Source organism: Prionailurus viverrinus, chromosome E3 (genome assembly GCF_022837055.1).
Source record: "Prionailurus viverrinus isolate Anna chromosome E3, UM_Priviv_1.0, whole genome shotgun sequence".
Lineage (NCBI taxonomy): Eukaryota > Metazoa > Chordata > Mammalia > Carnivora > Felidae > Prionailurus > Prionailurus viverrinus.
This window is the reverse complement of record NC_062576.1, coordinates 6950501-6967816: the sequence shown is the minus strand read 5'-3', so window position 1 is coordinate 6967816 and position 17316 is coordinate 6950501. Positions and strand designations below refer to the sequence as shown.

Here is a 17316-nt window from a genome sequence, read left to right as displayed (position 1 = left end):
ACCAATTTGTTAAGCTTCGTAAATGTGTGCAGATCACTTGCTCACCTCCAAGCCCACCACCGTTAACGGTGGTAGTGTTTGAAACCTAGTGAGTAAAGTGATTTGAATGCAGTAGGAAAGATTACACACACCTCACTCTTTTCCCTTGCAGTTTCTGAGCTTTATTAATTTTTTTATAGTGTATTTATTTTGAGAGAGACGGAGACAGCACCAGTGGGGGAGGGCACAGAGGAGGGGAGGGCAGAGAGGAGGAGCAAGAATCCCAAGCAGGCTCTGCACTGACAATGCCCACGCACTGACGGCGCAGAGCCCAAATGTGGGTCCCGACCTGAGCGGAAACCAAGAGTCGGACACTGAACTGAGTCACCCAGGCTCCCCTGAACTTTATGAATTTTAAATGTATGATTTTAGACATCAGGCGGATTTTTCAGTTGTGGCAGGTAATTGTGCTTGACTTGAAGTGGTGAGTAATGAAGGGGGTCGTGAGGATGCAGTGGAAAATGCCTTGGCTACTAGGAGGCCATTTCCAGTGCTGTGTATGACACTGATTAGGATGATTTTGAATAAAACCCCACCAAGTGGGGTTCATTCATTTTTTCCTACGTAAAATTAACTAAATTATCTCAAAGGGCCCTTCCAACTTGTAAATTCATTGATAAATGAATTTAACTGAAAAATCCAGCTGGGCCAAACCTAATGCCCCATCTCCATTTCCCACACTGCCACCAGAAAGATACTTACATTATTGAGAGAAGGTGTCAGAGGACCAAAGGAAACACTTAGAGATCAGTGTTGAAGAGATCCTATGCAGTCAACCCAAGTTGTGGAGAATACATGGAAAGCAGATCAATGAAACCTTACTGTTTGCTGGGGGATATATAAGTAACTTACCCATAGACACATAATTTATTTATGTACCTTAAGGTTGTACTGTTATAATATTCCTCCCATTCTTACTCAGATGTTTTACAAATAACTTCACAGTCTCTTAATTTATAAATGGCATGCCCTTCCAAGTGTTGAAATACCAGGCCTAAAATGAATTTGTTGAACTTTCTACAAATGAACACAAAATTGACATTGTATTCAGACATATATTTTAAATGTCTATGGGTTGCAAGGAACTACATAAAGTGACTGAAGGGCGATGATGACAGCAAAAGACAAGTCTACTCTTGAGGGGCAGTCTAGGTGAGATAAGGCATGAAAGCATTACAAAGTAAATTTCAGGGTAAAAGCTATCAAAAAATTACATCTATCAGACTAGAAATGGAGACAACTCAGTGAGTCTAAAGTCGAAAGAGGACTAGGTGCTGGGATCATTCAAGAAATGTAAAATAAAACCCAGCCTTTCTGTTGTTCTGCCCAGAATATGAGCACTACCACTCCATGCAGGTCTGTTCAAGGGAGGAGTGACTCTGTTCCTGACCTCAGCCCTCTATCTTTGAGTTTCACTTCTTGGAGTTTCACTTCATTTTGATTCATACTTCCACCAGGAGGGAACATGTCTAGGAACGTGTGCTTTCCCCCGTCCCTGCTTTTAGAACTTTGACCCAGATGGCAAAGACCAAGATGCCTTTTCCCTCATCTTTAAATGGCAGAGACAGATGGAATTTTCAGATCTATCACTAAAAATGGAGAGAAATGAGGAAAGAAAATTTAATAGTTGGAAGGTGAAGATAAGAACAGCAACGCAAGTGCTAACAATGTAAGTGCTATGAGATGGGGACCAAAAAATGGGGCTATCAGGAAAGGCTAAATGGGTTTCAGTATTTTTAAAATATAAATACATGTTTTAATTTTTTTTCCCTCCGTGCCCCAGTGGGTAATCCTGTCCACCATACTTGGATGGTCACTTTAAGAATGACCAGATTGCTTTTTTTTTTTTAAATGTTTTTTAATGATTATTTTTGAGAGAGACAGAGCACAAATGGGGGAGGGGCAGAGAGAGAGGGAGGCACAGAATCCAAAACAGACTCCAGGCTCTGAGCTGTCAGCACAGAGCCCAAAATGGGGCTCAAACCCACGAACCATGAAATCATGACCTGAGCCAAAGTCGGACGCTTAACTGACTGAGCCACCCAGTCGCCCCCAGATAGCTTTTTAAAAAAAATTTTTTTTTTAACGTTTATTTATTTTTGAGACAGAGAGAGACAGAGCATGAATGGGGGAGGGTCAGAGAGAGGGAGACACAGAATCCGAAACAGGCTCCAGGCTCTGAGCTGTCAGCACAGAGCCGGACGCGGGGCTCGAACTCACACACCATGAGATCATGACCTGAGCCGAAGTCGGCCGCCTAACCGACTGAGCCACCCAGGCGCCCCCAGATAGCTTTTTTTATAGTGACTAGGTGGCAGTGTGGCAGCGCGGGACCCTGGGCTTCAGACTTGGGTTTGAGTAGTGAATCTGTTTCGCTATGTTGTTAGCACATTAATCTTTCTCAGCTTCTTAAAATAGGGGTACTGGTATCTTTCATAAGGTTCCCGTGGGTATTAAATGGGCTGTATACATAAAATAATGTGATGTACTGAATCTGCCTACACACAGCTAACATGAATGGCAGTTATCCGGCATCTACTGTGGCATGCCATTGGATTTAGTGAATTGTCTTCATGCTACTTGGATGAGATGTTAGCAGCATGGCAATACAATGTTACTTTTTCATACTGCTATTTTAAATTTTTTCTGCTCAGCAGGATAGCAAAAACTGGCCTCATAAAACATCTAGGACCTTATTTGGATCAAGTGAGCCAGTTCTTCGAACCTGAACAATGACTGCTGAATCAAGGGATACCGCAGATTTGTCTCCACAGGCCACCCAGGAGGTGGAAGGCATAGTGATAGTGAAAGTGGAGGCGGAAGATGAAGATGAGGAAGGCCATTTTCAAAGGGGAAGAAATAGCATAGAATTATCCCCACAATTTATTAGTCGGTCCACAACCATGAATGAGAGAGCCTTATTATCATCATATTTGGTTGCCTATCGAGTGGCAAAAGAGAAAATGGCTCACACGGCTGCTGAAAAAATTATTCTTCCAGCATGTATGGATATGGTACGTACAATTTTTGATGATAAATCAGCTGATAAATTAAGAACTATACCCCTTAGTGATAATACAATATCTCGTCGAATCTGTACAATTGCAAACCATTTAGAGGCAATGCTTATTACACGGCTGCAGTCTGGTATAGATTTTGCAATCCAACTGGACGAGAGCATGGATATTGCAAATTGCCCAACACTCTTGATTTATGTCAGGTATGTGTGGCAAGATGACTTTATAGAGGACCTGTTGTGTTGTTTAAGTTTAAATTCACTTATAACGGGATTAGATTTATTTACCGAATTAGAAAAGTGCATTGTTGGTCAATATAAATTGAACTGGAAAAATTGTAAAGGAATTTCAAGTGATGGAGCAGCAAATATGACTGGGAAACACAGCAGGGTTATTGAAAAATTGTTAGAAGTAACACATAACAAGGCTCTTTGGAATCATTGTTTTATTCATCAAGAAGCTTTGGTGTCCAAAGGAATTCCACCAGGTCTAATGGATGTATTGAAAAACGCAGTGAAAATTGTTAATTTTATTAAAGGAAGCTCCTTAAACAGCCGACTTCTCGAAATATTTTGTTCAGAGATTGGAGTTAACCATACCCACTTACTGTTTCATACAGAAGTCCGTTGGCTGTCTCAAGGAAAAGTATTGAGCAGAGTATATGAACTCAGGAATGAGATTTACATTTTTCTCATTGAAAAGCAATCTCATTTGGCAAATATTCTTGAAGATGACCTATGGGTAACAAAATTGGCATATTTGAGTGATATTTTTGGCATTCTTAATGAATTACATTTTAAAGTACCGGGGAAGAACAATGATATATTTCAGTATCTTGAATGTATTCTAGGATTCCAAAAGACATTATTGTTGTGGCAAGCAAGACTTAAAAGCAATCGCCCTAGCTACTATATGTTCCCAACGCTGTTGCAGCATATTGAAGAGAACGTTATTAATGAAGACTGCTTAAAAGAAATAAAATCAGAGATATTGATGCATCTCACTTCTTTGTCTCAAACCTTTCATCATTACTTCCCAGAAGAGAAATTTGAATCAATAAAGGAAAATATTTGGATGAAAGATCCCTTTGTATTTCAAACCCCAGAATCAATCATTGAGTTAAACTTGGTGCCTGAAGAAGAGAATGAATTATTGCAGCTCAGTTCATCCTTCACACTGAGGAATTATTATAAGACATTAAGTCTATCAGCATTCTGGATTAAAATTAAAGATGAATTTCCACTGCTAAGTAGAAAGAGCATATTGCTGCTATTACCATTCACAACTACCTATTTGTGTGAACTAGGATTTTCCATCTTGACACGATTAAAAACAAAGAAAAGAAATAGGCTCAACAGTGCACCTGACATGCGTGTGGCCCTATCCTCATGTGTTCCTGACTGGAATGAACTTATGAACAGGCAAGCACACCCATCGCATTAAGTGTGATGAGATGCACTTAATGAAAAGTGCTATGAAATGTGGTTTTTGTACTTTTTAAGGGTTTCTTTGGTAGATGGTATTTATTAATAAAATTATATTTGGAATTTACATTTCATTTTCTATGTAGTATAATTTCATGAAACTTGTTTCTGTTACAGGGGTTATGTGACTGTGTATCCAGAATAATGATGTGAAATGTTTTTCTGGGGATTACTGTAAGTTTTGAAAACCCTCTTAGTACATAGTCTTCTACTTAGATCTGTGCCCCTGTCCACCACTGCTGCCTTGCTTCTTCCTTTCAGGCAGAGCCCCATTCAGGTTCAGTTTCTCCATCTCTCTGTGCTTATGTGCTCTTCCTTTTTTGCTTTAATTCCAGGAAGTGACTCTTTGATACTAATCATAGTTTAACACCATTCTCAAACTGTTTTGGGGTTTTTTTTGGGTTTTTTTTATAAGGAATTTTTAAATTTTTTTTTCAACGTTTATTTATTTTTGGGACAGAGAGAGACAGAGCATGAACGGGGGAGGGGCAGAGAGAGAGGGAGACACAGAATCGGAAACAGGCTCCATGCTCTGAGCCATCAACCCAGAGCCTGACGCGGGGCTCGAACCCACGGACCGCGAGATCGTGACCTGGCTGAAGTCGGACGCTTAACCAACTGCGCCACCCAGGCGCCCCTGTTTTGTTTTTTTTTAAAGCATGGCCATGTGTTATAATTCTAGCCAATGAGATACATATGTACGGCGCTCTGTCAGGATATTTTGGTGAAGGTATCTCTTGCTTTCAAAGGGACACAAGAGAGAAGACCGTGATGGGGCATAGTTTCTGACTTTCCCAAATCCCTCCTTAAAAACTAGGACAGCAAAACTGAAAACTCAGGGACATCACTACAGCAAAACCAGGTGACAGGGTACCACCAACATTTAAAAAACTAACAAGGTTTCAAGCTATTGTGTCAAAAGGAAGCAGAGAGAAGCAACAAGTGTCTGATAGCTTTGAAAACTGCAAAGTAATCAACAGGTAGTCATGCAAAATTTCAGTGAGTTACACTGAGAACAGCTTAAACAGTGAGTTCACCCACTTCAGTATAGGGTAAGTTTTAGGGGTTGGTGGTAAAGTCTGGCAGCAGGGTGGCCTTGTGATAGAATCCAAATTGAGTAAGGGACAGGAGAGACCAAGTCTTCTTTGTCCATAAGGATTGCTTTGTGTGGTTTCTCCTGCCTACAATCAAGGTCTCTGGCTTTTGATTAGTGACAAGTGGCCTTTGGCCAAATTCCAAGATACAAGTTTACAGCAGCACCATCCTTGTGGGCCGTGGCAGGTTAGGAGTCTATCTAAAATCCTGCCGCTTCTGGATCAAATACCTGCTTCCTTTGTGTCTCCTCATGATGATATAACTAATACATGTATCTCACCAGCACCATTTAACCAGGGACAATTTGGAATTGCATTGACCACTTTGGGAAAACAAGTTTCCACATCCCAGTCACCCATATTTATCTAGGAAGATGTTGAAATGGGGAGTGAAGTTCACATAACTTGCTGCCAGAAAGATAATTAGAAAGCTATGAAAACATCAGAAGCAGACCTTTTCTCTCACTGTAGTGTAGAGCACTATCTAGGCTAGGATTTAAGAGACCCCGGGCTCCAGGCTCCATTTCAGAGATAACAAGTCACGGTCAAATATCTCTGTGCCTCCAAGTCTTCATCTGTCAGATGAGGACTGTACTGCATTTGGAGAAGAGGCCTTCAAGGGAGTAAAGTTAAATGAGGTCATAGGGTTGGCCCTCATCCATAGGACTGATGTCCCTGTAAGAGGAGGAAGGGCTACCAGGAGTGCACGCACACAAGGGAGAGGCTGTATGAGGACACAGCAAGAAGACAGCTGTCAGCAAGCCAAGGAGAGAGAGGGCTCCGTAGACCAACTCTGCTGTCACCCTGATCTCTAATTTCCAGCCTCCAGAAGTGTGAGAAAATAAATTTCTGTTTAAGCCACCCAGTCTGCAGCATTTTGTCACCTCAGCTGGAGTATACCAGCATACCTCCTAAAGTACTGAGCACAGAAAGCATATCCTCAGATGTACAACAAATGTAACTTTTGTGTTTCTTTTAGAAACAAGATTTTAACCCCAGTGGATTAAGCTGAAAATTTATCTAGACAGTGACTGGTTTGTGCTAATGCGGTCCTATTTTCTCCTGGTCACGCTTAGAATCAGTGATACATACTGTACTTGTATTATTTCCCACCAAGGATAGAACAGTTGCTATACTGCACCAAACTCATGATTTATTATGCTCAGAGGTACCAAGAGACAGAAGTAAAGAGGTAAAACTGTCCTTGACATCAATTCCAAAACATGCTAGTGCCTCCATTTTAGTATTTATCCTTGAATATCTCTAATTTTTTATGTGCTATATCTTCTGTATCTCTGTAGGTACTTCTTTATTACCCTTAGTTTTTCTCCCTGTATCATTCTGATTTTGAATAGTATCTCTTAGTTCTTTTAATTTTTTTAATCTTTATTTATTTTTGAAAGAGAGACAGAGTGTGAGCAAGGGAGAGCAGAGCAGAGAGAGGGGAGACACAGAATCCGAAGCAGGCTCCAGGCTCTGAGCTGCCAGCACAGAACCCGACGCAGGACTCGAACTCATGAACTGTGAGATCATGACCTGAGCCGAAGTCGGACGCTCAGCCGACTGAGCCACCCAGGCACCCCTAGTATCTCTTTAGTTCTACTACATGTGAGCTGACAGATTCAGATCTGTGGTCCCCCCTAGTTTGTGTAGTTTCCTTCTTCTGGACCTTCTCTAGGTTATGATCTTTCTCCTTAGGTCCAAGCCACCAGAACTGCACTTACTGGTGAAGTCTTTCTAGGATTCTGTACAAGGGCACAAAAATGCTAAGGTCTTATGTTTTGTTTCCAATGCCTTTCCTGGAAGATCCCATCGTTTAGATTTGTCAAAGCACAAAGCTGGGCTGGGTGGGGGCAGGGGAAGAGGCGCTTCTCTCCATATCCTGCTGGGGCCATCTCGTGACCCCTTTGCTACCTGAAGACCAGAGCTCTGAGAGCATGAGCAGAACACCAGGCCTTCACGACCCCTACACATCCCAGAAGCCCACTGGAAGTGCCTCACAGTCCCACCCTCCCACTCCCCCTGATTCGTGGAGGTCTCGGTGGTCTTGGTGACTCCCTGAGCCCTCCTCTACACATCTAGGGGAATTTAGCTTCCTCCTCAGGGTGGGGAAAAGACTAAGGCTTAGAAGCATTTCCTCGCCAATGAGAAAGAAACAGGAAACCGATGGGGCATCTAGCCTCTTGGGTGTGAGGTGCAGGTCACAAGCTCCTTCTGCAGGGAAAGTACCTCAAGCTAATGACCGGGGCCTAGTTGCACTCACTCAGATGGTTCTGGTACTTTTGTAAAAACAACACAAATTTTTTATAGAATCAATCAAAGGCTTCGTCTCTGGCCCCAGCACCGTAGCAAACACTTCTATACAATTCAACCAACATGCTCCAAGCACCCATTTACTGATGTAATTGGAACACAGATTCTGTTCTGTTCCTTTTTTGCCTTAGTCCTTTCCAATATTTTAATGTTAACAAGGACAAGGAAGTAGCACCTCAAGTAAACAAATCTTGCTCTAAATTGTCCAAACTTAAGGAAATAAAATGTATAACTCTAATACTTTGTTTAGGAGTTTGGAGGTTTGGAAGAGAAGGCTATGATGGATGTGGTGACTGAGTAACAGCAAAAAACTTTTCAAACATTCAAATCATAAGGTCTTAAATTTTTTGTTTTGTTTTTTTGTGTTTTTTGGGTGGTTTTTTTTTTTTTTTTTTTTTTTTTTTTTTTTGCAACTAGGAGCAATGAGAGAAAGCTGTAAGACTATAGATCAATATAGTTTCAGCTGAGAAAGACATTTTTGGTGAGCAGAGTAGTTTTAAAATGTAAGAGCCTGCCTTAGGAGGCAATGAACTCCCTAATACTGAAAGGGTTTCATGCAGAAACTGGATAACCAATTGCCAGGCCAATGTCTCCTCCAGTTTAACAGTTATTAAGCATCTATTACATACACGTGCCAGAAAACTGGGGCTTCCTCCATCAGGTGGGAGGTTGGGTTTGATGATCGCATGGGACCCAGCACAATTTTTCAAGGTTCTTTAACTTTATGATTTTATCATTATCTTGGATCAAAAGTTTTTCACACAGGTAACAAAAACAGAGTTTCACCACTTTGTAATGTTTGATGTTTAATAATGTAAGACATAATACAGGTTAGTGCTTACGAGCTTAGTTTTTGGAGGCAAAGTGGTCTGGCTGGGTTCAAATGCTAGTTCTGCCACATACTGGCTGCGTGACTTTGGGCAACTGAATGAACTATTCGAAACTTCAGTTTTTCCCAACTGTAAAATGAGGGTGCTAAGTAAAACCACCTCATTAATATGAGGATTCAAGATGATCCACGTAAAGCACATGATGTTTAGAACATGGTAAATCCTCAATAAACATTAACGATAGTCTTCACTGCAGTTTTCGTTCTCAATTAAGTCTTACACCTGGACCTTCATTTGTGATTGTTTGCAGGGGACTCCTTAAATGCTACTAATGAGGCCCTGTGATACTCACACATGGATGTAGTCTCAGATAAAGTCTGGCCTGACCCACAAAGGGAGGGTTCTGGAGCATAAAACTGAACCACAGGTTCTCCCATCCCCCACTGAGACCTAGTGAATCAGCCTTTTGGACGCCATATTAATGCCACTGACTAGGGGGTGTGGAGGGCAGATAACTCCAGCGAGGCAGCTCCCATCATCTGAGGACAATTCTCCAGAGTGTCTGGAGAAGGAGGAGAGTGGTGAGCACCCAGCAGCTAAAACTCAGAGTAACTGGGGGACAGGCAGGCCAATTTGGTAAGGGGATCTGGGCAGGGCACCAGCGTACAACATACACAGTCAACAGGATCTATTGGGTGTTTCTTGTAAGCCCAGCAGTCAGCAGAAGCAGTGCCCAGAGGCACACTCTCTTCCTGTCTCTAGCAAAGAGGCTCAAATTAACTTATCCCATGTCATCTTCTTTCCCCTAGACCTTCCCACAAGGCAGGGCTAACCAGACCATGTACCTTTCTTCTCCTAATGACTGTTTACTTTCCAACCCAACTGCAACTCAAACTGACACTTATTCTGCACACTGTTATCTTCTGCAGGTCTATCTCCAGGGCAACTGGGAATTGCTACACATACTGCTTGCACCCAAGATTCTTAATTCAGCTTGGTCCAATTCCTTCCCTGGATACAGCTGCCCTCTTTCTTGTGGGTAACATAATAAAAACCAGCCCACAGTTTGGCCCGTCTTCTCTTCTCTATTCCCCTAAGGTCCCTCTCCCTTCTCCTCAAGATGTGACCAACCAACACAGTTTCTCTCCTGAATTTACACACTTAACTCCTAGCCAACTGACACTAGTAGAATCAAAACAAAAACAAGGTAGAGGTTTCATGGAGAAGTCTGAGACTAAATAATGCAGCAGGAACACATACCATCCAGCCTCTGAACCCCAATTTTGCCAGAATATAAATACCTTAAGTCGATTTCTTTTCAAAGCTTTAATACTCAAGATGAGAAGAATGGCTGGAGCATTCTAGTGGCTGGGATAATCATTTCTAGAAAAGGTTGGTTGCTGAGGTACCAGAATAGCTATCATGCTTTAGAGTTCTCTCTTCCCTTCACTGTGTTCTTCCCTGAAGAAGCTGTCAAACAAGGCAGAAACTACAAATAAAGCTTATTTCTACTGCATTCATGAGGCTTTTGTCAGTGTCAACGTTCTGAGATTCAACAGAAGAATGAGTGTCATCTCAAGGCTTTCCTTCATCCACCATTATCCATGGGTGCTCTCTTGTCTAGATCCTTAAGCATGAAGCTGCTAACGAAACCATTTCTTGATGGGGAAAGCAAACATATCTATTTATTGTGGATTCTCCAGCGTCCCTAAGTTCTAACTGAAGGATTTCAACATATCAGTAGGTTTGACGGTTATGCTGGAGAAAATGCTTGAAGTTGCTGTTATTACATTCAATATAGAAGTAAGGTTTCCCTTAGGAAGGCTTTCCTAAACTTGAGTAAGAGCTGTTCTACACCAGAAACATCTAGACACTTAAGGTATTTATGGGATTTGTCCTCTCATGACTTCTCAGATGTTTAAAGAGGCTGCAACTCCAACCGAAACTCATTCCGCACTCTTTACACTGAAAGGGTTTCTCACCTGTATGGATTCTCTGATGCTGATTAAGATGGGACTTCAGAGTGAAGGCTCTGCCACATTCATGACATTGATGGGATTTCACATTGGAGTAGGGTTTTTGATGTTTTATGTGGGAACACTGGCCAACGTTGTCTCTACATATATCACATTTATAGGTTTTCTCTGCAGTGTGAGTTCGGTAATGCTGAATAAGGTCTGAACTATAACTATAGGCTTTGCCACAGATATCACACTTATAAGGCTGCTCTTGTAACTCAATCTTCTTATCTTCAATCACTGTCAAGTTCCAACTATATGCTTCCTCACAAATGCCATTTTTTTCATTTCTCTGACCCATGTGGAGCACCTGATGTTCAATGAGGCTAACATACTGAAAAAAGATTTCTCCACATTCATGGCACTGATGGGACTTCTCTCTAGAGTGGAGTCTCAGATGCCCAGCAAGGTGTGACCGCCTCCCAAAGCCCTTGCCGCACTCATTACACTTAAAGGGTCTCTCCCCGCTGTGCACACTCTGATGCTGAACAAGATGAGACCTCACTCTAAATGCTTTCCCACATAAATGACAGGTGTAGGGTTTCTCACCAGTGTGGACCCGCTGATGCTGAGTCAGATGCACACGCTGATTGTAGCTTTTCCCACATTCGTCGCACCTAAATGGCTTCTCCCCCGTGTGTATTCGCTGATGTTGAATCAGATGTGCACTCTGAATGAAGCTTTTTCCACATTCATTACATTTATGTGGTCTCTCTCCTGTGGATGATTTTTTGTGCACGTATGTGACTTCACCGAAATTTATCCTCTTTGAAGAAGGCTGTCCTAGTATCTCTTTCATGGGAACTCCCTGCTTTCTATCCAACTTGCCTGCATGTTCATGGCCTTCTCCAAAATCTTGCACTTGAGAAGCATTCCTTTGGATTCTTCCTGATAGTTCCACGTCTGCTTCTGAAAATTCTGAAATTTTCTTCTTAACATTCAATTTTGTATTCTTACTTCTTTTGTCACTGCCTGAAAGAATAAAGAGGAAATGCAGATGGCACCAGTTCTTTTACAGAAGAAGGATACGCTGCCAGGAAAAAGAGGATAATCAGGTGAAACCACGATGGAAGGGCAGTGACAAAGGGGGATACGTGTATATGCCTGAGCCAGCGGGAGTGAAAAGAACTTTTGGTATTTGTCCACTGAAAAGAAGGAGATGAAGGGGCTCACTAAGCACGGTGGTGAGGATAGCCAAGGCTAGGCTATCGCTAACGTGAGTAGCACACTTTGACTATACAGGAAGGAGAGAGAGGCATTCTGAAATGCAAACATGGGTCAGGCAGACAGAATGAGACAGAACAAAACACAGCTGGATGGAGCAAGCAGACAAAAACTGGAGGAATGGGGAGCAAAGGATTATGAGGGGGATATAGAATTGGAAAGAACACCTGAATAGGAGCCAGGGCAAAAGAGAAACGAGTCTGGAAAAACTACTGTCAAGAGGGTAGGTGAGACATCAATCTCCACTCTCTTCGCCCTTAGCCGTCACTACATCTGCAGTTTCCCCCTCCCCCACAGCTTGAACCTGTGAATGCTCACTGCCTTTCTTGTCCGCTCCTGCCCGCCCCCGCTCCCCCCCCCCCCAGACCAGCACTACAGGCTCTCCATAATTATGGCTGAATGAGCACGCAAAATATCCTCTTTTGATCAAAAAATGCTGGGGGAGGGGCACCTGGGTGGTTCAGTCGGTTAAGCGGCCAACTTCAGCTCAGGTCATGATCTCTCGGTCCGTGAGTTCGAGCCCCAAGTCGGGCTCTGTGCTGACAGCTGGGAGCCTGGAGCCTGTTTCAGATTCTGTGTCTCCCTCTCGCTGACCCTCCCCCGTTCATGCTCTGCTCTCTCTGTCTCAAAAATAAATAAACGTCAAAAAAAAAATGCTGGGGGCAGGGGTAGGGAGTGTTAATAGGAAATTAAGTCATAAGAACAACTTCAGAGAAGATACAAAAGGAAAGAGACTCTATTATTGTATTTTAGTGTTTATATTTATTTTTGACAGGGAGAGAGAGAGACCGCACAAGCAGGGAAGGTGCAGAAAGATGGGGACAGAGGATCCGAAGTGGGCACCATGCTGATAGCAGAAAACCCAATGTGGGGCTGAACTCACAAACCATGAGACCATGACCTGAGTTAAAGTTGGACGCTCAACCAAGGCACCCACGCACCCTGAAAAGAGACTATTTTAAAATAAATGCTTTCCAGGTCTGGAGTGCTACTGGATGGATTCCCCCAATGAGGAATCCACCAAGCAGAAGGGATTGAACCGGCCGAGGAGATACCTAAGGTCAACTCAACTTTACAGACATTGTGAACTTCATAAACTTCTACTGCATGATGGAAAAGGTGGTGGTGACTGTTAATGTGAATGACAGGTAGCTGGGCTTGGGGACATCAGAAGCAGAATTCTTTCATTCATTCATTCACTCATTTATTATTATTACCTTTTTTTTTTTTTTTAGGTAGGTTTCACACCCAGCGCAGAGCCCAATGCAGGGCTTGGACTCACGACCCTGAGATCAAGACCTGAGCTGAGATCAAGAGTCAGACACCTAACTGACTGAGCCACCCAGGCACCCCAAAGGCAGAATTTAAAAATAAATACTTATAAGACAGTTTTAAGAGTCATGTGAAAAATATTAAGAGGAGCCTTTAAGTTCACAGCATAGGAGACAGTGATCTCATCCTTATATAAGTTTAATGTCACTTGAATAGTTAACGAAAAAAAAAATAAGTAAATAGGAAAAATTGTTCAACCTTACTGATAACCAAATTAATGAAAATGAAAACAGCAAAGACTTCTCTTTTGCTTACTCAATTTGTGTTTTTGTTAAAAAAAAAACACTTCTTTTTCTGATAACGCTGGGAGAAATTTAGTAAAACTGACACTCTCATAGGGGTCACTATTTGAAAAAGCAATTTGGCAATATTTATCAAGACCCATAAAAATGTTTTTGGCCTTTCATCCACTAATTCCACTTCTGGGCATCTACTATAAGGAAATAATCTTAAATATTTAAAAAAAAGGCACAGGTACAGTTATCAGGACAAAAGAGAAAAAATTAAAAGTTCAACTGAGGAACAATTAAGTGTTGATGTGCCCACAGAGTGGCAGCTTGTCAGAAATAACAAACAGGTGGGGCACCTGGGTGGTTCAGTTGGTTAAGCGTCCAACTCTTGATTTTAGTTTGGGTCATAATCTCACAGTTCCTGGAATCGAGCCCTACATCAGGCTCTGCGCTGACAGCACGCAGCCTGCTTAGGATTCCCTCTCCCTCTCTCTCTGTCCCTACCGTGCTGGTACATGCACGCACATGCACGTGTGTTCTCTCTCTCTCTCAAAATAAATTAAAAAAAAAAAAGAAATAACAAACGAGGGCTGAGCCACACGGAACAATGTGTGTCTAGTATTTAACTGTACTCTACAAGTACACCTACATAAAAATAAGCTTATGAGGGGTGCCTAGGTAGTTCAGTCGGTTAAGTGTCCAACTTTGGCTCAGGTAATGATTTTGCAATTCGTGAGTTCAAGCCCCGTGTCGGGCTCTGTGCTGACAGCTCAGAGCCTGGGACCTGCTTCAGATTCTGTGTCTCCCTCTCTCTCTGCCCCTCCCCACTTGTGCTCTGTCTCTCTCTCAAAAATAAATAAAAACATTAAAAAAATTAAAATGATAAGCTTATGAAAAAATAGAAGGAAACATGCTAGAGAATACCAGTTCTATTAGTTAGGATGGTGGGATTATGAATGATTTTTTTTCCTCCTGCTTTTTTTCCTCCAAACTTCCTATTCTAGGATTACTTTATTGTTTTAAAATAAGTAAAATAGTCTAAATTGGGAAAAAGGGAAAGAGGGAAGGAAGCATCCAAGAGAGCCAAAACCCTCATTTACTACAACAGAAAGGAAAAAGATAACATTTAAAATTGGTGAGTCAGGGGCGCCTGAGTGGCCCAGTCGGTTAAGTGCCCAACTTCGGCTCAGGTCATGATCGCGCAGTTTGTGAGTTCAAGCCCCACATCAGGCTCTGTGCTGACAGCTCAGAGCCTGGAGCCTGCTTCGGATTCTGTGTCTCCCTTCTTTCTGTCCCTCCCATGCTCATGCTCTGTGTCTCTCTCTCAATAGTAAATAAATGCTTTTAAAAAATTAAAAAAAAAAAAAAAAATTGGTGAGTCAGGCAATAGCCGTATTTTTACAAATACAGAATTAAGAAACAGGCAAGAGAGCTGAAAGCAGGTACCTCTGGGAAGAGGGAAGTTGTGGGGATGGTGGAGAGGACATAGAATTTTGCCTACTAATTGGACAATGAGTTACAACATAAATCGTAACAAAATGGACGATGATCTCTGCCCCTTAGCTACTGTCCCCAGTACACAACCCATCTGTCCTGCTGCTCTAAGCTAAGAAAACCATTTTTGCCTGCACTTATTCTCCAAACACCAAGTGCTGATTACATACATCTTTGGGATTTCTCTCTGAAGTGGCGCTTCAGGTGCTCAATCAGATGGGAGTGCCGGCCAAAGTTTTTCCCACACTCGGTACATCCGTAGGGTCTCTCCCCACTGTGCACACTGTGATGCTGGACAAGGTGCGAGCTCACGCGGAAGGCTTTTCCGCACACCTGACACTTGTACGGTTTCTCGCCAGTGTGGACACGCTGATGCTGTGTCAGGTGCACACGCTGATTGTAGCTTTTCCCACATTCGCCACACTTAAACGGTTTTTCTCCAGTGTGGATTCGCCGATGTTGAATGAAGTTTGAGGCTTGAAGGAAAAATTTACCACAATCGTTACATTTGTGACCTCTCTCGCCACTTGTGCTTGTATTTTGCTTACGGTTAGCATCTGTGATGGAACCAAGATCTCTTTTCTGGGAAGAGTTCTGCCTTGATTTCCCCACAGCGGGGTTTACCTGCCACCTTTCTACCATGCCGTGAAGGTCACTAACTTCTCCAAACCCTTGACTCTGGGGAACATTTCTTTCGGTGCTTGCTGACGTCATCCAGTGAGCTTCAGCATCATCAGAAATCTGCTTTACCATGAGTTCCACGTTGTCATTCCTAGACTCATAATCTGAAATGATAGAAGGAAAATGGAAAAATTAGCTATTTTCTATACTGGAAGAAAGAAAATGAGAGATACAGGTAATTACGAAAGCAACACATGCTAGCAATGCATGACTTGGTAAAGGCAGCCTTATGCCACAGAGATGGGATGAAGATTCCTCAAGAAGAAACAGGCTGGGGACGAAGAGTTGCATCAAACAGATGACTGGGAGACCAGTCATTCTATTTAATGAAGGTGATATCCTCTTGGTGTGGTATTTACAGTACCTGTTTGTGCATATCTGTGCAGTATTAAATATTCCTAATAAGGGGTGCCTGGGTGGCTCAGTCAGTTAATATCCGATTCTTGAATTCGGCTCAGGTCCTGATCCCAGGGTTGTATGATCGAGCCCTGTGTCAGGTTCCATGCTGAGAGCACAAAGCCTGCTTAGGATTCTCTTTCTCCCTCTCTGCTCCTCCCCCACTCACACTCTCTCTCTTAAAATAAATATATAAACTTAGAAATAAATAAATAAATATTCCTTTAAAAAAAATTTTTTAGGGGCGCCTGGGTGGCTCAGTTGGTTGAGTGTCCAACTTCGGCTCAGGTCATGATCTCACAGTTCGTGAGTTCAAGCCCCACATCAGGTTCTGTCCTGACAGCTCAGAGCCTGGAGCTTGCTTCAGATTCTGTGTCTCCCTCTCTCTATGCTCCTCCCCTGCTCACACCCTGCCTCTCTCTCTCAAGAATGAATAAATAAAGGGGCGCCTGGGTGGCTCAGTCGGTTAAGCGGCCGACTTCAGCTCAGGTCACGATCTCACGGTCTGTGAGTTCGAGCCCCGCGTCGGGCTCTGGGCTGATGGCTCAGAGCCTGGAGCCTGCTTCCGATTCTGTGTCTCCCTCTCTCTCTGCCCCTCCCCCGTTCATGCTCTGTCTCTCTCTGTCTCAAAAATTTAAAAAAAAAAAAAAAACATGTTAAAAAAAAAATGAATAAATAAATACATACATACATAAATACATAAATAAAAATTTTTATGTTTATTTTTGAAAGAAAGCCCGTGAGTGGGAGAGGGGCAGAAAGAGAAACGGAGACACAGAATCAGAAGGAGGCTCCAGGCTCTGAGCTGTCAGTACAGAGCCCGACGCAGGGCTCAAACTCACAAGCCATGAGATCATAACCTAAGCCAAAGTTGGACGCTTAACTGACTGAGCCACCCAGGCGCCCCAATAAATAAATATTCCTAATAAAATGTGATTATTGGGTTATGCAGCAAACCCAAAATTCACCTTCCTCTTCCTGTTTCTTCATAGCCTGGAGAAGAAAGATATTTCCAGCTTTTTTAATCCCCAAAGAATCTCAGTTTGGTATGAATTAGTATAAAGGAAAAAAGATATTCTTTCTATACCCAGAGAAGAATCTACTACTGTCAAAAGCTAGCTTAACATCCAATAGTCATTAGCGAGTACAGATGCTGAACACATG

The 17316-nt window shown here is 42.5% G+C and overlaps 2 protein-coding genes across 28 annotated transcripts in view; one reads left to right on the top strand and one right to left on the bottom strand.

The window, feature by feature from the left end:
* FAM200A (family with sequence similarity 200 member A) overlaps window positions 1-17316 on the top strand; it is a 23409-nt gene that overhangs the window by 4700 nt on the left and 1393 nt on the right. For 5 of the 19 annotated variants that reach the window (XM_047837793.1, XM_047837795.1, XM_047837796.1 and 2 more), the window contains exon 2: window positions 2697-4607. In XM_047837793.1, the coding sequence (XP_047693749.1) occupies window positions 2772-4499 (1728 nt within the window). In that variant the 5' untranslated portion in view covers window positions 2697-2771 and the 3' untranslated portion in view covers window positions 4500-4607. Of the gene's footprint in view, window positions 1-1369; window positions 1709-2693; window positions 4608-17316 lie in introns of those variants that run through there. The other 14 variants (XM_047837780.1, XM_047837781.1, XM_047837777.1 and 11 more) reach the window with 7 other exon arrangements.
* The window catches only part of ZKSCAN5 (zinc finger with KRAB and SCAN domains 5), a 25582-nt gene continuing 17006 nt past the window's right edge, over window positions 8741-17316 (bottom strand). For all 9 annotated transcript variants that reach the window (XM_047837762.1, XM_047837763.1, XM_047837764.1 and 6 more), the window contains 2 exons: window positions 15246-15860; window positions 8741-11767 (listed from right to left, as the gene is read on the bottom strand). In XM_047837762.1, the coding sequence (XP_047693718.1) occupies window positions 10644-11767; window positions 15246-15860 (1739 nt within the window). In that variant the 3' untranslated portion in view covers window positions 8741-10643. The remainder of the gene's footprint in view (window positions 11768-15245; window positions 15861-17316) is intronic.